Below are 26898 nucleotides of genomic sequence, written 5' to 3'. Positions count from 1 at the left end.
TGCATTCCCTGTACATTGTATTGTATTTAGTAAGGTATTAATTTTGACATTATGTATTTCTTCGCATCAAAGACACTGACCTTATCTATTGTATTTCTTTGCATCAAAGACACTCTGACCTCAAAGATGCACCCTAATTTTGACTGGAAAAAATTTGAAAAATGAAAAATAATCAGGTTGCATTATCATGAGTTCAGGCTTTGTTTGGGTTGTTGCACTGTGTACATTCAGCTGTCTTAATGCATTAAAGGGCTGCTACAGTATTTGGATTATTATAGTTCATGTATTTTAAAAAATTTGTTTCATGTTTTTCCTGTTCATTGATTTTAAGATTTATTAAGCTTTTCTAAAGTTGACATACCAGTGGACTGGAAAACTTGAACAGACTCCCAAGTAATGGAAACATAGTAAACTGCCCAGCCATGTTTCCTAAGAAATTTTCTTGCTCTAATTGTCTTAGTGTGAGCAAGTGGATTGAGGTACAGCTGGTTTGGTATTTCAAGAGTTTGCAAGTATTGGATGTAGGCCTAGGCATCGGTGTTTTTAACCGTAGATAAATAAAAAACTAAACACAAGGCCAGGAAATATTCGAAGTATTGAATACCATTGTATTGCACAGCAACACATAAAAGCACCACATCAAAATGACATTGGAAATAAGAATAGAATAAAGACAAATTCACTCAGTTCAGATATTAAAAATTTGAAAGAAATTTTCACTTTCAAAACCTTAAAATATTTTGAACATTGTTACTGTAGTAAATGTAGCATGTGAGCTTGGCATGAAAATGTTTGATTGCCTTAGCCTTAGTATAGTAAGGTTTGTTGATACAGGAATGAATGTTTGATACCATGTATATTTTTTATTCATGACTTTAACGTAATATAATTAATAACTCTTCAATCAGAGGTCATATACAGGACTTCTGATTACTGACTTTCAAAGATAACCTTCCTCTGGAGTAAGGATAGGGTTATGAAAAATTTCCAAGACTTTGTTCACAAAAAAAGTGTCTTAGACACTAGGAAATACTGTAGATCATAAGATAATATAGTGTGTCACTGACTTATGGCAGACTTGATCTTACAGCGCTTTTTCAGCACCCTAAGTTGGTGTTGCATCAAGTTCTGGTGCTGTAAGCACCATTAATGGCACTAACAGCAAGAATAGACATCAAGTTAACGGCGCTTACAGTGCTGTAACTTCATGCAACATCAAATTACGGCACCGTAAGTGCTGTTAAAGCACTGATAATGGTGAAACATTGACTTATAGTGGAAATCAGCTTACAGCACAGTGCTGGAATGGATCCCCTGCCATAAGTCGAGGACCTACTAATAATGATACAGGCAGTCCTCGCTTATTGGCATTGGTTATCGTATTTCGGTTTTACGACGCTTGGTCAACAACGTCGTTAACCAGATTTTCGGCGACAGTAAGTGTTGTCGTCGTCAGAAACCGGTTTATCAGTGTCAGTAAGCAGTTTATTGGCACTGATACGCAATTAACGTACCGATAAGCTGTTTATTGGAGCTTGCAACATCATAAATGCCATTTATTACCATAATTATTGGCAATTTTCGGTTATCGACGATCGGCCAGGAATGGAACCCCTGCCGTGAACCAGGGACTGACTGTAATAATAATAATAATAATAATATTAATAGTAATAATGATAATAATAGACCAGACTCCTTAATTTGGAACATCATTTCCACTTAAATATGGAATTCTCCTTTGCCCCATGAAGCTTTAAACATTAGTCGAGGTGAGTGAGGTGTTATTTCTGGTCTTCCAGGATAACATTCCATTTCAGTATTATGTTTTAGTAATTTTTTAATTTTTATGTAGGATGGCATAGAATATTTTTATAATGTTAGCATACCTGTTTCACTTTCTGTCAATACTGTTTGTTTTCTTTTCACAGGATGAATTAGAGGACTTGTCTGGCTTTGCTTCTGATGGCACCTCGGTACGTATATTTCTGCTTACTGTAGGTTTTCAAGTTTTTAAGGTAATAGTCAATTCCTCAGATACTGTGTCGGAGGTTAAAAGATCTGTTTGGATAGTCTGGCTGCTTCTTTACTTAAACTTTCTGGAAGTATTAATGTGATATGTTATCCAAAAGTTGGGAGTTAGTCTTAATCAGACTTGCATTTTTAAAAATGAAGTTTCTCCAGTGGTCCAGTTTCTCTTGACAAAGTCTATCCAAAAAACTTGTAACCTAATGTAGCCATCTTTAATTTGTTCCCAACATTTATTAGTAGGTGCTGTACTGATTCACTGTTGTAAGAAAAGGTCTCTTTCCTAAAGTCAGTTTGATATGTTTTCCATTAGTTATTTTGTACATAATTGTAATGACGAACTTAATTTTTGTTTCATGTTTACAGATGTATTGCGTTATTTGTGGCAGTCCTGGAGAACTCATTGTTTGTGATGATGATGAATGTGAAAAGTAAGATGATTTCATCAGTTAGTTGTTTATTTTCAATCTGAAATTTTCTTATTTATGAATTGAATGGAAATATAAGGTAAATTGTGTTCAAACAATAAAGGTACCTGTCATTCTATGAAAGTAATGTGGTTGAAGCAGATAAAAGTTAGAAATATAGTATGTTCCCTAAATGTGCAAGTCCTTGAAATGAGAAATTTGGAATATTTGAGGTACGATCAGAAATATGACGGGCATCTTAATATGCAGCACTTTCATATGCAAAATCAAACCCTGAATTAAGAAACTCCACTGAAGCGTACAGGTTTATTAGAAAACTTTTTATGATTTAAATAATAATAATGATAATGATAATAATACAGTTTTTATAATTTTAGTAATAGGATGACATCATAGCCTAAAATAATAATGATACTGGCAATGGGACTGGAATAATAACTGGTAATTCATAAAAAGAGCAGAAAATCAATTTGTTTCAACAGATAGTAAGGGGATTAGCTAGTTCTTCATTGGGGGGTGGGTAGAGCTCTCGGCTAGCACGCTGTTGGCCCAGCGTTCGACTCTCCGACCGGCCAGTGAAGAATTAGAGGATTTATTTCTGGTGATGGAAGTTCATTTCTCGTCATAATGTGGTTCGGATTCCACAGTAAGCTGTTGGTCCCGTTGCTAGGTAACCAGTTGGTTCTTAGCCATGTAAAATAAATCTAATCTTTTGGACCAGCCCTAGGAGAGCTGTTAATCAGCTCAGTGGTCTGGTTAAACTAAGGTATACTTAACTTAACTTTAACCAGATCAGAAAAATGTTCAATGAATTGGGACGAAAGGGTAGTTTTAAAACAATTACTTTGCGTTAACACATGTTAATATATTGTACTATTGTTAACATAAGTACACACTCTCTCTCTCTCTCTCTCTCTCTCTCTCTCTCTCTCTCTCTCTCTCTCTCTCTCTCTCTCTCTCTCTCTCTCTCTCTCTCTCTCTCATTGAAAATTGAAAATAGATTTGAATGTAAATTTTATTTTTTCAGGCATGTGATAAATACTGTATTTGAATCTGTAAAGTATATTAAAATATTTATTAAGTCATCTGTAAGTGAAATATTTGTGAACTAAAAAAAAATGATAGACACAACATAAGCTCTATTGTTGGCTAGCCTAAGCCCAACGATGCATGGCTTATGCTATGCTGAGCTAATAAAAATGTTAATGCGTCAAACCATGATGTACCCTAATTACTGTACATTTCCAAGCTAAAGATAAGAAAAACGATGTAAAGAAACAGTTATGTCCTTTTCACATTTTCTGTAACAATGAGAATCCTATAACTAAATTAGCGGATTGGATATTTAAATATGCAGCAAATAATAGGTAGTAAATAATAATTTTATATAAGTAACTTACCAGGTAATTATATAGCTGTAGTTTCCTCTTGCACAGCAGCTTAAATTCACAAATTTGCAAGTAACGCTTCAAAGTTTAGTGCAGGTGACTGGTCTCACCCACTAATGGGAATACCAGGAACTTCTTAGCAGACAACCTCATTCTGTTTCTGCTGGCGGTCGATTGAACACAGTTTCAATGGCAGCTTTGTTCTTAAATTTGCTGGTTGGAGACTGGATTTCGGTGATGTATTAACATTGATCTCGGGTAGCCTTCAAGCCTAAGCTTTCAGGATCAGCATTTTATTGTTTTGTTTTAAGATCTCATTGAGGTTTACCACTTTTTGCTACACTAGCCAATTTGCAATCAAATTGAGTAACTACCAGTAGCGTAATTTACCAATTAAACATAAAAATTGTGTTTTCTACTACCTTTACCGATTAGTGTAATGAAACGTAATATTGTGTTTGCTACTGAACTAAAATTTTCAGTAATGAAAAGCATATCTACAAGTCTCAAGTAATGTCTGATAGGAATTGAGGTATGTCTGTTTAATGGTACTCTTTGTACTTCAACTATTGTTGGTAAAGGATTAATTGAACAACATCTTACACTTTTCTTTTCAGAGAACGGGGAAGTGTAGGGTAGTGCATAGTAAGGAGAGAAATTGTCCTTTAATTTTAGTTGCTTTTTTGAGGAGATTAGCAGTGCTTGACAGACGGGAACTGTGCTCCGAGCAACCAAAGTGTTCATCAGCTCTTAGCTCCCAGGATACTACCTCTCCTGGCACCCAGCTAGCCTGGCGACAGCTGAGAGCTCCCAGTTCCTGGGGCCGACTTCCATTCATCTGGCGCCAACTCTCTCCCCACATCAATTTTCTCTCCTACTACTGGCCCTTGTTATTTTTCTGCACTTGCTCCCGTGCCTGACTCCCTTGCTTCCTTCCTGTGCCTTTGCCAGTCTTGTGTATGGGTTAACAGAAATTAAGTCACTGTCATACTCCCCTAAACCTGGGAGGAGTCATACTTAATGCCTAATGGAGGCTGGTGGGAAGCTCCCTGGGTAGTTGCCCCCTCAGTTGAGCCTGTTGCCGGTCCCAGGTGTTGACAGACAGCCACTGGAAAGACATCTTACTGGATGTGTAGTGAAGAGGGTGGCTATCCGATTCCTTCGGATCTCCTAGACCCAGTCCCTGTCAGACTCCCCTAACCTGGGAGGACGCATACTGTTGGTCCTTGGGAGTCCCCGAAGGGGTTTTGCCCTAGGTAGCTGCCCCTCAGTCAAGCCTGTTGTCCGCAGGTATTGATGAACAGCCATTGGAAAGGCACCCATGGGCATGTTCACTTGTCCCTAGTGATAGATGCTCCAGTGGTGAATCTCAGCCGTTGAAGAGGCACTGTCAGATGTTTTTGCACTTCACCTCTCTCCTGTGAACGTCTCAGGCAGCAGGAGTGTAATCCACAGTCTTCCTATAACTTCTTGGACACTGTTTAGCTTTCTTCCCCTGAACTTCGAGTTGTGGAACGCCGTTATTTGGTGGCAAACGGACCAGCAGTGTCCGAGCATTCAACTTTGTCCAAGTCCAATAGCGCCTGAGCACCCAATAGCACCCAAGCACCCTTTAGCGCCCAAGTGCCCAATAGCACATATAGAGCTCCCAGCACTAGCTGTCATGCGTCTGGCGCCAGTCTCTCTTTAGCTCGACACCTGTCTCTTTCAAGAAAAAAAAAAGTTAAGTATACCTTAGTTTTACCAGACCACTGAGCTGGTCTCTTTTAAGAACGTATGTTATTCTTTTGTGAGCGCAATTTCCAATTGAATGCCTAGCTCCGGTCTTCTATCACCGGGTTTCTGTTCCACCTTCACCTAGAAATTCCAGACGAGCTGAGTTGCTCCCTTTATGACGTAAGTTAGTGTCTCAGAACACTGTCCTTTGTGGACAGACTTTTGTGTACAAATTCATGAGCTTGTGGAAATAAGCTATCACCTCTACAGGGAGTTAGGAGTCTGACTTTGGTTGTAAGGGAGCAAGACAAGTATTTTTTATCTTTTCCTCCCTCTGTGCTTAGATGAACTTAGTCCTGGCTGAAGTTCTTGTCAAGTTTTTGAAGTAAAGGTCTTTCTTGACTGACATCAGGAGCAGGAGCTAAGAGTACAGTAAACCCCCATATTCATGGGGGATGCATACCACACACCCCAGCAGATAGCAAAACTCGGCAAATACTTAAAACCCCTCTAAAAACACTTAGAACTGCCTATTTTGATAGTTCAAACACAAAAAAAAAACTAAAAATCTATTAAAATACCTGATTATTTTAATAGTTTTATTACAAAAAGCACATTTAGTCATGAAAATTATATGAAAATACAGTAATTAGTGAATATTTCTCAGTGAAAAATACCGTGAATGGGCGAATTTTCCACGAATAGTGTGCATATATTTTCCATAGAGAAATCCGCGAATCGTGGGAATGTGAATACAGTGGGTTTACTGTATAGGAGACTCTCAAGTGTTACCGAGAGACATGGCTTTGGCTGGTCTCTTAGTCCTGTCCTATGCAGATAAGGGTGGTTGAGTTAGTTTTTTGAATTTTCCACTCCTTCATTGGTATCACAAGAAGGGGACTTTGAGGCTCTTTTTTCTACTAGGAGAAACACACAGTCACTATCAGCCCTCAATCTAGTCATACTAGGCTCCCGCCATTGAACACCTAATTCTTTTTCACAGATTTTTTCTTTTAAAGCAGTGTGTTTGACTGCTGCAGAAGTCGTCACTCCTGGTTTTGTTCAAGACCATTCTTATCCCATGGCCAGGCTTTTGTGTATCTTATAGACTTTCCAAGTTCCTATAATCATGTCCAACACTAGTGTTTAGCCAAGTACAGTTCCGCATTTGTTGTCAGTCTGTACGAGGTGTCATCGAGTCCATGCAAGGTGTTATTGCGTTAAGAAGTCGATCCCGCCCTGATGGCCATGTGTCCGTGTTTGTCAAGTATTGGCTGGGTCAGCAACTAGTGCACTTAGTTGTCTGTGAATCTGCACAAGATTCTACAAGTTTGTTAGCTTGCAAAGACCAACCGTACAGTCCTGTCTTCCATTCTCCAGGGTGATTTGGTGGAGTTCCTGGATATGTAGGATGATTCATTTCATGTCCACATACAGACTCCGAAAGATATCTCAGACCCATCCTATGAGACGGGGTCTTCCAGTGTGAGAGTTTAAGCTTTGTCATGTACGGCATAATACTTCTCTTGAGTCCTCGCTCCACTTACTGTTGTCTTCTTTTCTGACCATGAATTTCAGCCTGTCTCACAAGACCAACAGGAACAATAAATCATAACCAGACTCCAATGTTTTTTCCCAAAGACCCAGTTTTCAGTTGGACCTATAGTGGTATGTGTCTGAATTTAGACTTTCAGAAGAAGTCCCTCATCGTGAGACTAGTCTTAGACTGCTTCTCACTCCTTGCTCTAGTAGAGGGAGCCTGCTCGAGGAGCTGGGAAATTTCCGGGACCTTGACTGTCTGCCATCTTAACCCTTAAACGCCGACTGGACATATCATACGTCGACTAAAATTGTCTGTTGGGTGCCGAGTGGGCGTACCGTCGTTGACTAACAAAATTTCAACCTTGGTCAACTTTGACTCGACAAAATGGTCGAAAAACGCAATTATAAGCTAAAACTCTTACATTCTAGTAATATTCAATCATTTACCTTCATTTTGCAACAAATTGAAGTCTCTGCACAATATTTCGATTTATGGTGAATTTTTGAAAAAACTTTTCCCTTACGTCTGCTTGGTAACTTTCGGCCGAAAATTTCAGAAATTCTTTCGTCATTTTGTCGTAATTTTGCACTATTTTATATTAGCCATTACATTAAGTTTTATATATGAAAATGTGTGCAATTTCATGTAAAATACAACAAATACAACCCATGGTTGTAGCTTTTATCAGTATGGAAATATTTTCATATAAATCCACGATAACTTTGCCAAAATTTCAATAACCGGTCAACTTTGACTCGACCAAAATGGTCAAAAAACGCAATTTTAACCTAAAACTCTTACATTCTAGTAATATTCAATCATTTACCTTTATTTTGCAACAAATTGGAAGTCTCTAGCACAATATTTCGATTTATGGTGAATTTTTGAAAAACTTTTTCTTCGTCCATGCCAGAAATTCTTCGTCACATTGTCGTAATGTTTGCTACCGTTTATATTAGTCGTTACATAAAGTTTTTATATATGGAAATATTGCGCAATTTCATGTAGAATACAACAGAAAATAACTCATGGTTGTAGCTTTTTATCAGTTTTGAAATATTTTCATATAAATCCGATAACTGCCAATTTCAACCGCGGTCAACTTTAACTTTCGACGAAATGGTAAAAAACGCAATTATAAGCTAAAACTCTTACATTCTAGTAATATTCAATCATGTACCTTCATTTTGCAACAAACTGGTAGTCTCTAGCACAATATTTCGATTTATGGTGAATTTAAAAAAAAACTTTTTCTTATGTCAAAAGCGATAACTTCGGCGAACATCTCGAAATTCTTTTGTCACGTTGTGCGTAATGTTTGCATCATTTTACATTAGTCGTTACATACACTTTTATATATGAAAATGTACCAATTTCATGTAGAATACAACAGAAAATAACTCATGGTTGTAGCTTTTATCAGTTTTGAAATATTTTCACATAAATCCACGATAACTGCCAAAATTTCAACATTAGGTCAACTTTAACTCGACGAAATGGTCGAAAAAACGCAATTGTAGCTAAAACTCTTACATTCTAGTAATATTCAATCATTTACCTTCATTTTGCAATAAATTGGAAGTCTCTAGCACAATATTTCGATTTATGGTGAATTTAAAAAAAAAACATTTTCCTTACGTCTCTTGTAACTCGCCAAACATCTCAGAAATTCTTTCGTCACGTGCCGTAATGTTTGCACCGTTTTATGTTAGTCGTTACATAAACTTTTATATATGAAAATGTGTGCAATTTCATGTAGAAAACAACAGAAAATAACTCATGGTTGTAGCTTTTATCAGTTTTGAAGTATTTTCATATAAATCATGATAAATAGAAAAAATTCGACCTTCGGTCAACTTTAACTTGACCGAAATGGTCGAAAACTGCAATTGTAAGCTAAAAAACTTACATTCTGGTAATATTCAATCATTTACCTTCATTTTTCAATAAACGGGAAGTCTCTAGCACAATATTTCAATTTATGGTGAATTTAAAAAAAACTTTTTTTAAGTCCACGTTCTGTATTTAATTCATGCATCATTTTGTGATAATATTTTTCTCTGTGTTGCTTTGATCGTTTCACAATTTGTTATATACCAAAATCATCGCAATTTAGTGTAAAATACAAAGAAAAAAAATAACCTGTTAGCTTTAACCGTTTTGCTTACATACGATTTGTATAAAATTATATATGAAATTTTTTTTGCGCTGTCATATATTTCAATTTTATATGATAATGATATTTTTTCATTTCTGATGGTTGCATACTAAACTTCAGGCAATGACAAAAAGACCAAATGAACTCTTAATCTTAAAACCTTAACTCCCGACGCCCGTGGCATCGGGAGGCGTTTTAAAAGAGGCTTTCGGCGTTAGAGGGTTAAGTAATCTTCTTGTATGGACAGCAGACACCATACTGCAAGATCTTTCCAACCTGGACCTGTATGGGCAACAGACATCGTACTCCAAGATCGTTCCAACCTGGACTTCTAAGCTCTTCCACCATTCGACATGGTCAAGGAAAGGCTGAACTTTCTCAAGCTCAGGCTCGTCAGAACTTTACGACATTCCTTGTAGCCCCATTCTGAACTATGATTTATGGTTCCGAATTGCCTAAGTTGGTGGTAGACTCTCCAGAATCCTTCCACTATTCGTTTCTTCTCGAACAGCCTCCCTTCAGAGACACATAAAAGGATTTGAGTGCGGCTCTTGCATGGACAGTTTATGAGCAGTCCTGGTGCTTGTCAGGAAAGGGATTTTTTCAGAGGTGCTACAAGAGACATTTGAAAGATACAGATGTCATCTTCTAGCTCAGTCTACCAATCTAAGGGAATGATGTTCCGAATTGGATTTCTCAGACTCTTAAGTTTCTTCTTCTGAAACACTTATGACTCAATGGCAGCATTGCCTTTTTTATCGGAGAGGATATAGAATCTCTCATGTTCCTCCTTTTTAGGGGTATCGAGCTATGCCTGACTCGGTAACGCTTTGCTCGTTTACCCTGGGGTTTTTTCAACTGAGAACGAGGACCCTTCCACAACCTGAAACTGTTTCTCTCTCTCTCTCTCTCTCTCTCTCTCTCTCTCTCTCTCTCAGGAGCCAGTGCCTTTACCTCGCCTGACTTCATCTCTCCTGGCGCCAGCTACAGCCTGGTACCAGCTCTGCCCCAAGCTCTTAGGAGTGCCTGCCAGCTCCCGACCGATTAGTTATCTGGCGGCCAGCTCAGCTGGTACCACCTACATCCTGGTGCCAGCTCAGTATACCCAGCGCCTGGCTCCAGCTTCCGATCATCTGGCGCCAAAATCTCCCCCACATTCTTGGCTCTGGGAAAGAGTAGGAAGCTCTCTATTCTGTTGGAGTTTTCAGGTATTACCTGAGCAGGATTGGAAGCACAGGGTCCATTCATAACATTTAGTGTTCTGACAAGGATAATTTTTTTACCTCTGTCTAAGGGTGCATTGTTCTTCTTCATGTATGGACTTGGTCTATGAAACCATTCTTAGTTTCAGGAGAGATTGGGCCTACTTTTAGGAGAAAGCTAAAGACGTCAGAACAACTTCTACCTCATTAGCCTTCATGCATATATGCCCCTTATGTCCATCCTACAATCGATTTTCGCTTCCCACCTCTTCAGAAAAGTTTGAGCAGTGTTAACATTTTTTTTGCAGTATCTTGCAATTATTAGTAACTGGCTTGGCATCACAGAAGCAATCATAGGGTTTTCTCATACTATCTCTTCACCTTGTAGTAAGGTGCTGAGTTTTGTGAGAGCTGGGGGTTACAATGTACCTGGAGCACCCACCACTCTCAGTGGATAGGTCGTGGTCTTTATTTCAGTGCAGATGACAGTTTTATCTGGTTGTTTTTTCTTTTATTGTGGCACTGCACCCAGGGCAAGGGCACTTTTTGAAGGTTTGCTAGCCATCGGACTACTCCTTGGCTGCAAGGCTCCCACTTAGGTAGAGGCACTCTACGGCTTTACTGCCACATGACTACAGGTTACGTTGAGCACCAATCAGAGGCAATTGTCTACTGCAGGCTCTCTTAACTAATAAGGAACTACAAGCATTGTATTCAGTGATAGCAACTTTTTCTATTTCCAATTCATTACATGACTTAATGTTTTGGAGTACAATATGTCCATGTATCCCACCTCTTGTCAATATGAGAATCAGCTATGTAATTACTTGGTAAGTTACTTATATAAAAAGACATTTTTATAATAAAATAAAGTTTTATATATACTTACCAAGTAATTATGTGATTGGGGCCCTCCCTCCTCCCCTCTGATGGACAGATGGCATAAACAGAATGAGGTCGTTTGCTAAGTAGTTCCTGGTACAGTATTCCTGTTAGTGGGCGAGACCAGTCACTTTAAAGCATTACCCATGAATTTTTTCATTTAAGCTGCTGTGCAAGAGGAAACTATAACCATGTAATTACTTGGTAAGTATAGATAAAACTTTATTTTATTATAAAAATGTCATATTTCCAAAGTACATAGAAAGATATTCCTTTTGTTGTTTATTTGACTGCCTGCATTTGAGTCAGAATGTAAGAGTGAAAATAAACAATGAAAGAGGAATGTCTTTCCATGTCCTTTGGAAGTTTATTATTTATTATACTATCTGCTTGCTGAAGAGAATATAATAAAAAAAATAGGGAAGACCGATAAGTGTAATGCCATTATTGGTATTATAATTATTTGTTGTTGTTTACCAGACCACTAAGTTGAAATGGTCAGCGAAAACATTTGCATTTTTTATAGAAAATTAATCTAACATGACTACTATTACTATCAAGTAATGGGAATAGCTGCAAGTGATGAAGTAGCCCCCTTATTAGTAATATGGTTTTTCATAGCCACCTTTTTTGAATTCCAGAACATTCTATATATAATCTTCATCAAGTATTATTGACTTGGTTAATGAAAAAACATCAGTACTCAGTTTTTTTTTCCATTTAATTTTATTTTCTTTTAGGGTATTTTGTACTGGATGCATTGAACTTCTAGTGTCTCCTAAGGCAGTAAAGGATATTATGGATACTGATCCATGGTTATGTTTTCTCTGTACACCGTATAAATTGGGAACCCATGGACTCCTTAAACCAAGACCAGATTGGAAGGAAAAGGTAATATAGAGTGCAAGTATATTATGTGTTCATCTCCTACATTGCTTTCCTGTCCTTATCTTTTTTTTTTTTTTTACAGAAGCAACTCAACTTATCAGAGGCCTTTGGGGTCTGGCTGTCTGATAAGTAACAAAGACCCTATATTACATAGCCTGCACTTTCATATTTTTTTTTAGAATTCTTACAGCTTACAGTAATTCCACATAGTTCCTAGCCTAAACTAAACTGCGCTTTACATTTAACATTCACTTTAAAAGATTTGTGTATAAAATAATATCACATCTACAATGGTGGCCAAGCAAAAAGTCATCATAATAATGTAGCTGGTAAACGTGGAATTCTAATAAGTTGAGGACTGCTTATGTGTGATGTTACTGTATTTGTTGACATATAAAACATTATTCCCCCCAAAAGTTAAGGAAAATCACAGACGGTTAAGTTCAGATACTGTGTAGCCTAGGGGCAACAAGCAACCTCCAGATGTAAACGCAAACTAATGGACTTTCTATTTTACGTGAGGAATTTCAAACTTTTTCGTTTACTTGAGGAATTTCAGGAAGGTTACTCATTCTTGGCTGTCAAGGAGTATTGCTTTGCTTTGCCTTTAGGCTTTATTCAGCATGCTTTTGCAGGAAATGTCAGGAGTATTTCTGACCTTTTCACTCAAGGAAATGAATCCCCAGAGTTATGATGAACCTCCAAGTTAGGTCTTGGCCTTAGTGCTGCATGAGCTATACTAAGCCATGTTTAGATTTATCTGTCATTACCATTTCCTTGATCCTTTTAGCATCCATTTAGTGTGCCAGCAAGCCTTATGCCCATTGAAAGAAAATTTCCCAATCTAATCACTGGTTAGTTATCTATATCCTGAGAGAGAGCTATTGGATCTTGTCTTCAACATACAGAATCATTTTGTCCAGGCACGAGTTGTCAGAATTATCATGCTTCCATAAACACAATCATATTGGCTATGACAAGTCATTTCTCATGCTTATTCTGTGGTATCCAGAGAGGACTCACTGTGTTTAGAGTTAGATCTTATGAGATTTGTGTCCTTTCATCCTCTCTGGCTTTTAAGTATAATTTGGAGCTCCCTGCCATCCTTAGGTTAGTACCTGGCCTTGTCAGAACACCTTTGACTAGTTTTATCTTCGTGATGTCACACATATGACTTTATTTGTTATTTTTTAGGACCCCTTGTTGAAGTGGGCCATTCACTTTCTTACCCTCAGGGTTTATACTTTAGTTATTCAGCACAGTTGAGTACCTGCTAGTAACACCTCATCTTACCAGATGTATGTACTTAACAGCTGTATTTGCTAGGTTGCCATTTTAAATGTGGTACATTTTTAGATAAATCTGTAATACTGAGTGTTAGGTGTATAGTACATGTTAATTGAGGCTAGAAACTATGTGGAATTGCTGTGAGCTTTGAGATATATGCAAGAGCACAGTTATTCCAGGGCTTTTCTTGCTTATCAGAAGGCCAGACCCCAAATTGTCTGGTAAGTTTAGGTGTTACTGTATCTTTTGAGTTTGTTGAGTGTCCTCCCTAGGGTTCATCTTCCATTGTAGACCCATAGAATTCTTCCTTGGCAAACTCATTTTTTGTGGATGTCATGCATGCGTTGAAATGTTTTTTGCCATATCTTGTAATTTTTTTCATGGAATTGGACTTCTGGCTGCTACTTCCACCTTTTGTGATCACCTCTAATTCATTCTTCCTCCTAAATGGTGATTCATATACAGACTCATTATTTGTAAATTCTAGTAGTCTCCTCCCAGCCCTTTCTTCAGATTGAGATTGGCACAGAAGAATGAGGACAGCATCACTGCAAGAACAGAGGAGTTGGCTGGGCATGTAAATACGAATCCTTCTTTGAAGTGCTTTTTGTCCATCTGGATGCTTTCTGCACAGAAGCTGTTGTACAATTAATGAATTTTATTAAAAAAAAAAACTTATGATTGTTATACATTTATTGAGACTGAGGGTTATATATAAGTTATATTCCACAGGCTGCCAGCTGCCCTAGTGACCCCCAAGAAAACCTTCCTGAAGTTGAGGATGAAACTCCTGATATCTCAACATTTCCTCAGAAACCTATGAGAGTCCTGTCATTATTTGATGGAATTTCTACAGGTAAGTATACCTTTATGTTATCCATTTTATGACTGTGCCGCTGAATTCAAAATCATAACAAGTTATTTTTTTTTTAAACGTTGACACGTCTGAAGGGAGCTGGCATGGTTTGTGTCATAGGTGAAGTTAAAATTGTAATTAGCATAAAGAATTACATTATATTTAGGTTGTAAATGGACCTTGCTGTCAAACTTCTCAGTTTCAGAGGTCTTTTGTTCCTCGCACTGTTGGACTGTGGAAACATACACCACCATGTATGTCAAAAACATGAAAGATAAAAATATGAAGAGGATGGAAGCAACTGACCTGAATCCCTTTTAACCATTAAAATGTGACTCCTTGCAATTTAGTTGCAATGAATAAGCATCAAGAGATTTTATGTGTAACATCACAAAAGAGGAATCATGGAAAGGTGGGATTAGGGATGCTTCAGGAGTCCATTCCAAGGAGGAAGAACCCTTGTTGAGATGCAGGAGGTCCAGAAATCACTCCTGCTACAGTCAAAAAGGGGCATATGAGAGTTTTACTGTTTATTCAGAATAGCAGCAAAATAGTTTCTGAGAAAAAAAAAAAAACTTGACAAAGACTTAACTTTTCTAGAAAACTCCCATGCTAAGCAAAGACAATGAGAAACATCTAACGTTGGGAGAGGTGACCACATGGGCCCTCAGAATTTTTTGACCTGGGTAAGGTAAGGAAAGTGGGTTTCCTGTACCATTGGCCTCTGCAATTGAAAAGGGCATCCTATAAGTGGTTCAGTAACAGTACTTTAGCCTTATGTTTTTGTGCAGGCATTTAGAAAATAATAATTTACTTGTGTGGGAATTGAATCTTTTCCTAGCCTAACTCACTTAACAAATTTTTTTAGCATTAATATTTCAGGACATGTTTATTTAGACATATACCAGTCCAAAACTGTAAAAAACTAAAAATTGATAAGTCCTCGAAATTCGGCAATCGGCGTGCCCCTTAAGTGACCTGTTTGTCTGCTCTTAACTTTACCTTCATTTCCCCTAATACTTCTATTTTAACACAGTTCTCTTTTAAATATGTAATCATACCCGTTTTACTCAGGGTATTCTTACCTATTAACCATGGTACATCACCCTGCAAAATTTGTCTTCAAATAAAACTTTTTGTTTTTCGATATCATTGGTTTTTCCATTACTCCTTTCAACTTGTATGATGACTCACCAAAATTAAATATTTATTAGACTCTTTCATTAGTATCATTCATTCTCCTCAACTCTTCTAATTCAAACCCACAACAATGCGGGCTGGTTACAATTCCCCCACAGACTGTCGATTTATCCTGTGTTTAAAATTACATCAACCTCTTCCCAAGATTCTTCCTCTATTTTACTACAGTACATTCATCAGCCGTGCATTTTGGTGCCTGGCATCACATCCTTACAGCTCCTGATTGGCTGGTGGTGCCAATCACAGCACTGAAAAGCCCAGTCTGCAGTCTCTCCTCAAAACTCCAGACAGTGAACATCCCTGCTCTGACACTTGAGGAACATGTCTTTCAAAAGTTATAACTTTCATTACCTCAGTTTTACCCAAGAATAGTAGTGTGTCCCAGTTTCATCACTAAACATGTCAAAGCCAATGGTTGAAGGATTATAATGATATATGAATTATTTATGTCAATAAACAATGTTAAGATATTTGGTGGTGAAATAAACAAGATATTTTAAAGATAAAATGTATTCTTTCATTTCCTTACATGGCATCATGATGCATTCATCATTTATCGTCTTGTACCTCACTTAAAATTTCGCCCAGCTTAAATGTCATTGCTGGCAGTGCTACCTAAAAAAAGTATAGGTAGGGCTATCAATATGAAAATAACAAGCAAGCGATTAAGAATATTAAAATGTGTAGGCATGCATGCAAGACTATAGCCTATCTGGGCAACCAACCAGCTCTTTACATTTCTTACTTCTAGAGAATCTCTTGCTTTAAGCTTGTTATTTGGTGCCATACTTGAATGGCGCTTGTATGTCAGGTCTTGCATTCTAGTTCAATGAGCAGAGCCTAAGTTATGCATAATGAGCTCGTCTGCTGGCTGTCTCAATAAGGAGGGTACTGTAGCTTCTCTACGGGTATGACCAGCTGCACTTGACAGTGCGGTGGCGCTCTATCAGGACCCGTTTCCTCCATTTCCCCTCCCCCTTTGAATTTGGGTGAGAGTCAGGCCTGGGCTTTTGCTCTTTAAACTCAAATCATGGGCAGGAGTCTGCGCAGATGTGTAAGTAAGGTTACCATATAAAACTCCAATTCAAACAAATCCTTTTTTATTTCATAACAATCGTCAACACAGACCATGAACAAGTCATTACATAATCTAGGCTCGTTTGTTGAACTGGAATGCAGATCTAACTCTAGCATCATTCAAGTATGACTAAATAATAAGTGAAGCAAATCCCTCTAGAGAAAGTGATATTAAAGAACTGGCTGGTCCGGGATGAGGCTATGAACTCGTGCATGCCCTTTTTATTTAATATTCTTGTCGCTGCTGTTATTTCTGTGTCTACCTATATTTAGGTAACATTACCATCCATGACGGGACTAAGCTACAATATGAAGCTTAGACGATAAATTTCTTGTTTGTTACTGCCAAATATCTTACGATTAAGTTTCTTGAAGTAAATAATTCATATATCATTATAATCCTTCAACCACAACTTGTTATGTTTAGTGATGAAATTAGGAAACACTACGCTATTCTTTAGGCAAAACGAGGTGTAATGAAAGTACATAACTTTTGAAAGACATGTTCTTCAGGTGTTGGAGCGGAGATGTTCACAGTGCTGTGATTGGCTGACCACTAGCCAATCAGGAGCGTCGCAAGGGATGGCGCTAGGCACCAAATGCACGGCTGATGTGAATGTACTATAGCTTCTCGTGTATAAACTTTTTCTTCTTGTCCGGTTTTTGTTTTTTATTTTGTAAATTCTAAGAACAATCTCTAGCCCAATGCCATTCCGATTTGCTTATTGTATACAATGTTACTTTTCCTTCTCTATTTATGGGATTTCTTCCACCTCTACCTTGATTCCCTTTTCCCGATATTTTTGGTTTTCCCTCTCTCTCTTGAAGTACACATAGCCTGCTGACCCCCATCATTTCTCTTCCTCTTTATTCCCTAATCCTTCACATATTCTTTTCATTATCTGTGACACTGTTTTATATTCCAACTTTCCTTGACCTCAAGCTTCTAATACCATTTGTTTTTTATTTTCTGTGAGACCTGCTTGTTCTAATACATGAAAACCCTTAGCTTCTCCTTCAAGCATGCTTTTCCCTATCGCTCTGTTACACTCTGATTCTGCCTTTTCATACCTAATTAGAAAATCCCTCATCTTTTCACTAGATTCTCTTCCTATTTTAAAAATAATTTTTCATTTTACTGTAATTTTCCATAAGCATGTCTTTTAGATATATTTCACTTCTCCACACACCACAAGCCAATGTTCGACTTGTCCTCTCCATTCTTTAAACTCACCCTGTATCCTGCTAAATTTTGGGCAATCCCTTCCCCATTTCATCTCCCAAAGTTTGTCAGATCCATCCATTTTTTTTTAACCAACCATGGTCTTCTACCACCTTGAATCTTTTCCTAGACTAACTCGTCAAAATGCTACAATCATGGAATCCACCCACCTGTTCACATTCCCCTTTCTGTATAACCCAGCTTAAGATTACAAAAAAAACACAAACTGACTTACAACCCACAACCGACAACCTAACAAAAAGAGCTGTCTATACCTGTCGACACCAAAAATTCTTGCTGATTCACACTTCATTGTTTATATTTTTTACCCTCCCGCGGCTGCCATATTGCGTCCTATGACATCGCAACACAGACGGTTTCACTTCAAACCATAAAGAATGTTTTGTTGTAAAAACATCTTATAAAATTTAAACGTGCTTCTCATACATTTCGTAAATGAATAACACCCATACTATTTCACCAATGCAGAAAAATAAAAATGACTACACTTTAAAAACTGATATATAATTACAAATTACGTTACATAACCTTTGGTGTAAATCTTGAAGTGCAATTGTAGAATTTGATATTCCTTACATTAATGCGTACCACCATTCATGACACTTTTCAACTTGGAAAGTGAGCCGATATTTTTATGAAATAAGTATGTAAACCAATTCCCTTGACATTATTTTTCAGGTCTCTTTGTACTGGATAAACTAGGATTAGAGATTGAATTCTATTATGCTGCAGAAATCAATGACTCAGCCAAGAATGTTGCCTCTCTAAATTTTGGTCCCAGAGTCGTTAACATTGGTGATGTACAAGCAATCTCAGGCAAGAAGGTCAGTATGTTTAATTCTCAAGAAACTTGGTTATCTGTAGTACCTTTGCTAACTTGTGATTTCTCATCTGGATCATTCTTGACCATTAATTGAAGTTATAGTTATAATTGTTCTCTAATCATACAGATTTAATTCCTGGCTTTTAGACTGATTTCAAGTGTTTATAAAACTGTGAAGTTGTACATTTTTAAAAAATAGTATCAGATTTAGGAAGTTTGTAATAGCTCAGTGCCTGAAGGTTCATAAGGATAGCTTTACCAAAAAAAATTTCATAAACTTTTTTATTCCATGTTGGTTTTCTGTGCCTCTGACCTAACTTTGCAAATTATATAGAAAGTGTACAGCTTGAGGAAGTGCTTCATGTGATGTGAATATTGCAGCACTGTCATACCATGCTCTTTTCACTACATTTGTTAGCCTTGCATTTTTTGTAATTGCTTTTCTCTGGCATTTTATGCTTTGTGAAATGAAGGATTTTCATAGATTGAATATAAATGTGATTGATAGTAAAGCTTTTTTGTGTTGATCACTAGCTGTGTTACCCTCAGTGGTGAGAGGCATATGTTGCTTTCATACTATCTTTAAGGAAGTTTTACATTCTCCAAGGGGAATAGATAATTTTTTTATTAAGACTTTATTGATACTATTATAACTTTATATGAAAAAATAATTTAACTGAATCTTCAATAATGGATAAATGTATGTTTGCTACAGATTGCAGAAATGTGCCCCATTGATCTCCTTATAGGTGGTTCACCTTGCAATGATCTCAGCTTTGTTAACCCAAATAGAAAAGGATTGTTTGGTAAGTTTTTATGTTTCTGATTAATCAGAAGTAAATATTGTAGAAAAGAAGGCTCTAACTTAGAAAAAATGTGTATAAATAACCTTAAAAAATGTATATCATTAATGGCCTTGTCAAAAACTTATGGAATAGAATATTTAAAAAATATCTTATTTAATTAATTTTCCACTGGTATATTTGATCTGTTCTCCATTGGGATGTGCAGAAAACTTGTCCAAGCCCTCTCCATCTCCCATTCATCATTGTTGCATTGTCATGTGGAATTTTGTAGTTTCCCTTTTGGTATCATTCCCAGTATGTTGCCTTCACTGTTGCGCTTCACCCGCTTAACCCTTAAATGCCGACTGGACGTATCGTACGTCGACTAAAATTGTCTGTTGGTGCGGAAGTGGACGTACCGTGGGTCGACTACAAAAATTTCAACCTTCAGTCAACTTTGATTCGACCAAATGATCAAAAAAATGCAATTATAGCTAAAACGCTTACATTCTAGTAATATTCAATCATTTACCTTCATTTTGCAACAAATTGGAAGTCTCTAGCACATTATTTCGATTTTATGGTGAATTTTTAAAAACTTTTTCCTTACGTCAGCGGTAACTCGGCGAAAAATTTCAAATTCTTTGGTCATTTTGTCATGTGTTTACACAGTACTGCACAGTTCATAATAGCGTATTTACAGTAGGTGCGTCACGTATACTAATGTTACCCCTAATTCATGGGATGTTTTCTATGTCACTTAGAGTAAAGCCATTTTCTTTGCGTCACTAGGCAAACGTCACAGCAAAGTACAATTCCATAAAACATCGAAACATGTACATAATGTTCGAGAAGGTAGTACAGTACAGGTAAAATTCAATCAATTTAAAATTATATACTGTACAGGTAATGACGACAGAGAATAATAAGTTAATAAGCGTATGTTTGAGCGCTAACTACTGAATGAGAGAGAGAGATACTGTAATAAAGTAACTGTACTGCTTTTGTATCGTATTTATGCACAAATATATAAATACAAATTTTCCATTCTGATTTTACACCTAAAAACATGTAAACTTATAAAAAATTATACACACTATCTACAGGGGTATCATCTTTTGAAAAATGCAGGGTATCACATCTTGTAAAGTACACCAACTGGCGTGCTGTAATAACATGCACATACAGATTGCACCAGCACTTTTCTCTGAGGTGAACAAGTAATTTTCAAAGAATGACACTTATACAACTCTTAGTTACATCTCTGATATTACATTAAAGAATTCATTTTATCAAATGAGTGCGACTGAACAATCCTCATCTCGAGGTCATGTAAAGTCCTTGTGACAAAGACTTTGCAAATGGACATAATACTTGTATGATATTTATGTACAGAAATATAAATATAAATTTTCCATATCGATTTTACAGTTAAAGTTAGCATGAAAACTTATAAATGTACACTGAACATTAAACAAGCATTTTCTGCAGGGTATCATCTTTGAAAAGTGCAGTAACTTTGCAAATGGGTAAGACATCTTGTAAAAGTACACTAAGTGAATGTGCTGAAATTACCTTTGCATCATATTTATTGCATGTACAAAATAAAAATAATACATTTTTTATACAGATTGTACACATGAAAGCATGAAATGCGTTTTTCATAGAGATTTTACATGAAAGCATGAAATGCATTTTTATAGAGATTTTGCATTAAAACATAAATGTATTTTCTACAGATTTTACATAGAAGCATGAAATGCATTTTCATACAGATTTTACACATAAAAAGAATGAAATGCATTTTTCATACAGATTTTACACATAAAAGCATGAAAACTTGTAAATTACTTCAATCTTTAAACACCCACTTCTGCAGGGTTTCTGGAGAATTTCATGTGTCTGTGAAAAATCATTTATGCACATTAGTTAGGTTCCAGTGAAAAAGTTCGTGTGTTTCACGCAACTCTAATCGTAAGATCAGTATTAAAATATGGAAATGTGCAATTTCATGTAGAATACAACAGAAAATAACTCTGGTAGCTTTTATCAGTTTTGAAATATTTCCATATAAAAGGGATTTTGACGAAGGAAAATCTATTTCTGGAGAGGGACTGTGTCACCCGATGAAAAGTCCATTCAGCACTTATTTCAGGTAATTCAGTTGCCAGATACCAGAGAAAGCTAAATGAAATGCTGAGTTATTTACCCCAGAGCGAGCTCCATCAGATGGAGTCGTGGTATGGAAAAGGGTGAACTACAAAAACACGGAACCTTATCCTATAGAGATCCCAAGGTCAAAAAGTCCCATAGGAGGTGCTGTTACAAACCCATGTACCACCCGTGGACAGCACACAAAACACCGCTAGTCGCATTCCATGAAAGCAGCACCCCACTAGAATGATGTTTACTATGGGAGGGACATGACACATGGTGGAGGTGGGGGGTGACACGGTCCCCTCTCCAGAAATAGATTTTTCCTTCACCAAAATCCCTTTTCTGGATCGGGTCCAATGTCAGCCGATGAAAATTTAACAGAGAAATAAACATAATTCTTAAACTAAAAAGATAAAATTCTAAGGGGAACAAAAGATAAGGTCCAAAAAGAAACTTTTCAAACACTAGTAACAATAACAATAATGTACAAAAGAAACTGATGTTAGCTTAAAATTAACATGACAATGTGAAAAGTACATAAACAAAATAACTATACAATATTGAAAACCTTATAACTTAAATGTGTCATTTAGACAAATACACGGATAACACAGCCAGGTGAGAAGTCACGGCAAGCCTGACTGAAATGACCGTGGGGATAACTGAGGCAGTGGAGGAGGAAATGACTAGGAATCAGAAAGGGAACCAGAGGAGGGACAACGTTCCCTGCCGCGACTGCTGAAAATTTAAGAGCTTTTAAGGATTTCAAATAGTGACGTTTTGAAAACCAAGGGTGACTTCAACCGTGTACCTGGTAAGATCCGTGAAATTCATGTAATGGAAGTAATTAATGGAGGTGGCCACAGCTCTGATATCATGAACTTTTGGGACTGAGTCAGGTTAGCCTGCTTGATAAAGCAAAGGATCTGTTGTCTAATAGCAGACATAGAGAGATTATCCCTCCTTCCTGATAAAGAGAGGCCCAGAAGAGATGTGAGAGGACCTGTCTAAATAAGCCCTCAAAGTATGAACTGGACACAGGGACAGGTCTAGAGGCAGAGGAAGAATTTTCCAAGGCGACCACCTATGCTAGCGGATCTTCATTTTTGGCCAGGAAGGTAGGGTGAGGAATCAGCAAAACCTCCCTGATGGAAGGAAGTCGACGTGGTTGGGTTCCTAGAGAGTGCAGACAGCTCCAAATTCTAGCACCCGAAGCCAGGCTAACTAAAAACAACGTTTTTCCTCAACAAGGAAAGGTAGGGGCAGGATTGATTATCGATATCTGAGGTTAACTTCAACACGTCATTTAGAAACCAGGAAACCGTATGTGGACGGATTACTGGCCTCAGACGCACATGCTTTAGGGATGGAAGAAAAGTAAGGGTCTGTGAGGTCAATTTTGAAACCATACAAGAACACTTTACGAGAGCCGACTTGACTGTAGTAACAGTACTAGCGCTAAACCCTCTCAAACAGTGATCTAAAAAGGAGATTGCTAAATTAATGGTCATTACTGTAGCCTCCGATTCTCTTAAAAAAGAGTGCTAGTTTCTTAATTGCTGAGTCGAACTGACGAAGAGTGGAGGCCCGCTTATCTGATTCTAAGAACATGGTATTGACAGGATCAACGTTAGCATCCCTTTGAGCCGCAAACTTCATAAAGTCCACAAAGCCAGGGCATTTTGGATTTTTGAGGAAGCTGACACAGTCTGAGTTTGTACTACTTGTGTTAGTTTCGACTGGGGATTCGGATGTGGCGAAGTTTCAGTTCTAGTAGAAGAGGAAACCAGCTGCTCTTTGGCCAGTAGGGAGCCACTAGAGCTACTTGACCCTTGAACGTCCTCAGTTTGTGGAGGACTTTCAACAACAAGTTCACTGGAGGGGAACAGATAGATCACCTTCCACCTGTTCCAATCCAATGACATTGCGTCCGTGAAAAGAGCTTGAGGGTCCAGGTTGGGAGCTACGTAATGAGGGAGCTTGTTGTTGAGCTTGGTTGCAAACAAATCTACCTCCAGACCCGGAACTAGTTGGCAGATCCAATTGAACGAACCCTGTCTAGGGACCACTCCGACTCGAGGAGTTGTCCTGAGAGAGAATCTGCTACGACGTTCCGGACCCCTGCAAGATGGGTGGCAGATAGGTGCCACTTGTTCTTGCAGGCCAAGGAGAAAAGTGCAATCATTACCTGGTTGATCCTGCTCGATTTTGAACCTCTCCTGTTTATGCAGTGGACTACCGTGGCGCTGTCCAGAACCAGCCTTATGTGAATCTTCTTGGGGAAGAAGCTTCTTCAAGGTAAGGAAGACCGCCATGGCCTCCAGAACATTTATATGGAACTGGCGGAACATGAGGGACCAAGTCCCTGTACTTCTTGGTGTTGAGAATATCCTCCCCACCCGCTTAAGGAGGCGTCTGTGTGGATAACCAACGCCGGAGGAGGAAATTGAAGGGGGACTGACTTGGACAGGCTCTTGACAGACGACCAAGGACGGAGTCGCTTCTTCAAGCGTGGGAATCAGAGACACCTTGTCCCTGAGACTGATATTTGCCCGACTCCGCCCACACTCTGTTGATATCCTTCAGTTTCACTTTCAGCAACAGGTCTGTCACCGGCGAACTGAAGGGAGCCCAAGACTCGTTCTTGAGTCCGCCGAGAGGCCCTTTTGGATTTGAGAAACTGTCTGGTTGCTCTGGCTATCTCCTTCCTCTTGGGAGGAGGAAGAGAGAGCTTGTGAGAATTCAGATCCCACTGGATTCCTAGCCATTGAAAACAACTGCTGGGAACCCTGTTTACACGAAAGCCCAAGGATTCTAGAAAGTCGACCACCACGGATGTAACTCTCCGGCATTCCTCGACGCTGGATGCCCAGATGATCCAGTCGCCGAGATACGCGCCAGCGTAATCCCTTGAGATCGGAGTTGCTGTACGACCGTGTCTGTCAACTTTGGTAAAAATCCTTGGGGCTATGTTGAGGCCGAAAGGCATCACCTTGAAGGAATATGCCTGCCTTCCGAGCCTGAACCCCAGAAAGGGGGAGAACCTTCGCAACCGGGACGTGATAATAGGCGTCGGAAAGATCTAGAGAGGTGGTTACGGCTCCACGGGGCAGTAGGGTCCGAACTTGGGAGACAGTAAGCATCCAAACTTGTCGCAACGAATGTAGGAATTCAGACGGGACAAGTCCAGAATTACTCTCCGTTTGTTGGAACCTTTCTTTGGAACACTGAAGAGCCTGCCTTGGAACTTCAGAGACCTCACTTTCTTATAGCCTGTTTCTGTAGGGAGATCCTCCACAAAGTCCTCGAGATCCTTGGTCGTAGCCTGATAAAACTTGACTGGTGGAGGGATTGTCGATCCAACTCCAGCCTAGGCCCTTGAAACTATACTCTGAGCCCAGGGACAGAAGGTCCACCGAGCTCGAAAATGATACAGCCTCCCGCCCACAGGATGTATGTCATCGGTCCTGTGATTGCTTCCCCCCTCTGGAGCCTCTACCTCCCTGTTCCTGGGAGAGGAGCGGGGGCCCTTCCCGAGCGGGCCACGGGGGCTTATTGCCTCTGGTTGATTGTCTGGGCATAAATTTCCCTGACTTTCATATGCAGGATTGAAAGCTGGGGAGAGACATAGGAAGGAGCAGCCAAAGACTGATGTGCCGGGTTTACCAGGACATACTGAGGTGGAGGATGGGAGGAAGAGGTCGAAGGTTGACTTTGTAAAGGAACCTGGACCAAGGGACTGAGCTGGAAGATGTTTGAAGTGTTTAAATTTCTTACTGGACTTGGTGGGAGGGCTGGCAAGATCAGACTGTTTCCTTTATAGGCAGGCCCCAATGGAACGGAGGCTTTGATTGACCTTAGCCGCCTCAGATAAGACTGCATCAACTTCTTCTTGTGGGAAAAGATTAGCACCCCAGATCGAACTCTTAAGAAGCTTATTAGGTTCATGCCGAACTGTGGCTGCTGAAAAGATGTGCTTCGGCAGGCCAGTCGGGCAGTCATAAAGTCAAACAGATCTTGTTGAAAACTTCGCCACAAGAGATTTCGTCAAGACCTGGAACAATGGATCTTCTCTGTAAACCAAAGAAGTTGCTTCCGCTAAAAACCAAAGAGTTCAAAGACCTGGCGAGCCTTTCCTTAGTATCAGCCTCTGTTTTCAAGAGCGACTCCGGGATCTTAGGGAGCTGCTCACTGAACAGATCAGAGGCGCAGTCTGGGTCAAGCCGAGTCACCGTAAACGTATTAAGTGCCAAAACTTCAACCTTCGGTCAAATTTAACGAGCGAAATGATCGAAAAACGCAATTGTAAGCTAAAACTCTTACATTTTAGTAATATTCAATCATGTACCTTCAGTTTGCAACAAACTGGAAGTCTTTAGCACGATATTTCGATTTATGGTGAATTTTTGAAAAAAAAACTTTTTCCTTCGTCCCAAGACGCTGTAACTCGTAAAACATCTCGGAAATTCTTTCGTCACTTTGTCGTAATGTTTGCACCGTTTTATATTAGTTGTTACATAAAGTTTTATATATGAAAATGTGTGCAATTTCATGTAGAATACAACAGAAAATAACTCACGGTTGGAGATTTTATCAGTTTTTAAATATTTTCATATAAATCACGATAAGTGCCAAAATTTCAACCTTCGGTCAAATTTAACTCGACCGAAATGATCGAAAAACGCAATTGTAAGCTAAAACTCTTACATTCTAGTAATATTCAATCATGTACCTTCATTTTGCAACAAACTGGAAGTCTCTAGCACAATATTTCGATTTGTGGTGAATTTTTGAAAAAAACTTTTTCCTTATGTCCGCGCAGTAACTCGGCCGAACATCTCAGAAATTCTTTCGTCACTTTGTCGTAATGTTTGCACCGTTTTATTTTAGTCGTTACATAAAGTTTTATATATGGAAATGTGTGCAATTTCATGTAGAATACAACGAAAAAATAACTCATGGTTGTAGCTTTTATCAGTTTTGAAATATTTTCATATAAATCACGATAAATAGAAAAAATTCTACTTTCGGTCAACTTTAACCCAACCGAAATGGTTGAAAACTGCAATTGTAAGCTAAAACACTTAAAGTCTAGTAATATTCAATCAATTAGCTTCATTTTGCAACAAACAGGAAGTCTCTAGCACAATATTTCGATTTATGGTGAATTTAAAAAAAAAAACTTTTTTACGTCCGAGCATTACGAATTCATGCATCATATTGCTTTGATCGTTTTACAA

General features: G+C 38.3%; 1 protein-coding gene across 7 annotated transcripts in view; it reads left to right on the top strand.

The window, feature by feature from the left end:
- The window catches only part of LOC136833386 (DNA (cytosine-5)-methyltransferase 3A-like), a 332296-nt gene that overhangs the window by 226645 nt on the left and 78753 nt on the right, over positions 1 to 26898 (top strand). For all 7 annotated transcript variants that reach the window (XR_010851452.1, XM_067095457.1, XM_067095458.1 and 4 more), the window contains 6 exons: positions 1929 to 1973; positions 2392 to 2456; positions 12083 to 12233; positions 14250 to 14373; positions 18572 to 18717; positions 19432 to 19522. Coding sequence is in view for 6 of the 7 variants with exons in the window: in XM_067095457.1 (XP_066951558.1) it covers positions 1929 to 1973; positions 2392 to 2456; positions 12083 to 12233; positions 14250 to 14373; positions 18572 to 18717; positions 19432 to 19522 (622 nt within the window). In the remaining variant the exon portion in view is untranslated. The remainder of the gene's footprint in view (positions 1 to 1928; positions 1974 to 2391; positions 2457 to 12082; positions 12234 to 14249; positions 14374 to 18571; positions 18718 to 19431; positions 19523 to 26898) is intronic.

Source organism: Macrobrachium rosenbergii, chromosome 51, assembly GCF_040412425.1.
Source record: "Macrobrachium rosenbergii isolate ZJJX-2024 chromosome 51, ASM4041242v1, whole genome shotgun sequence".
NCBI classification, from domain to species: Eukaryota; Metazoa; Arthropoda; class Malacostraca; order Decapoda; family Palaemonidae; genus Macrobrachium; species Macrobrachium rosenbergii.
The sequence above is the reverse complement of the archived record's forward strand: the minus strand, read 5'-3'. Positions and strand labels throughout refer to the sequence as shown.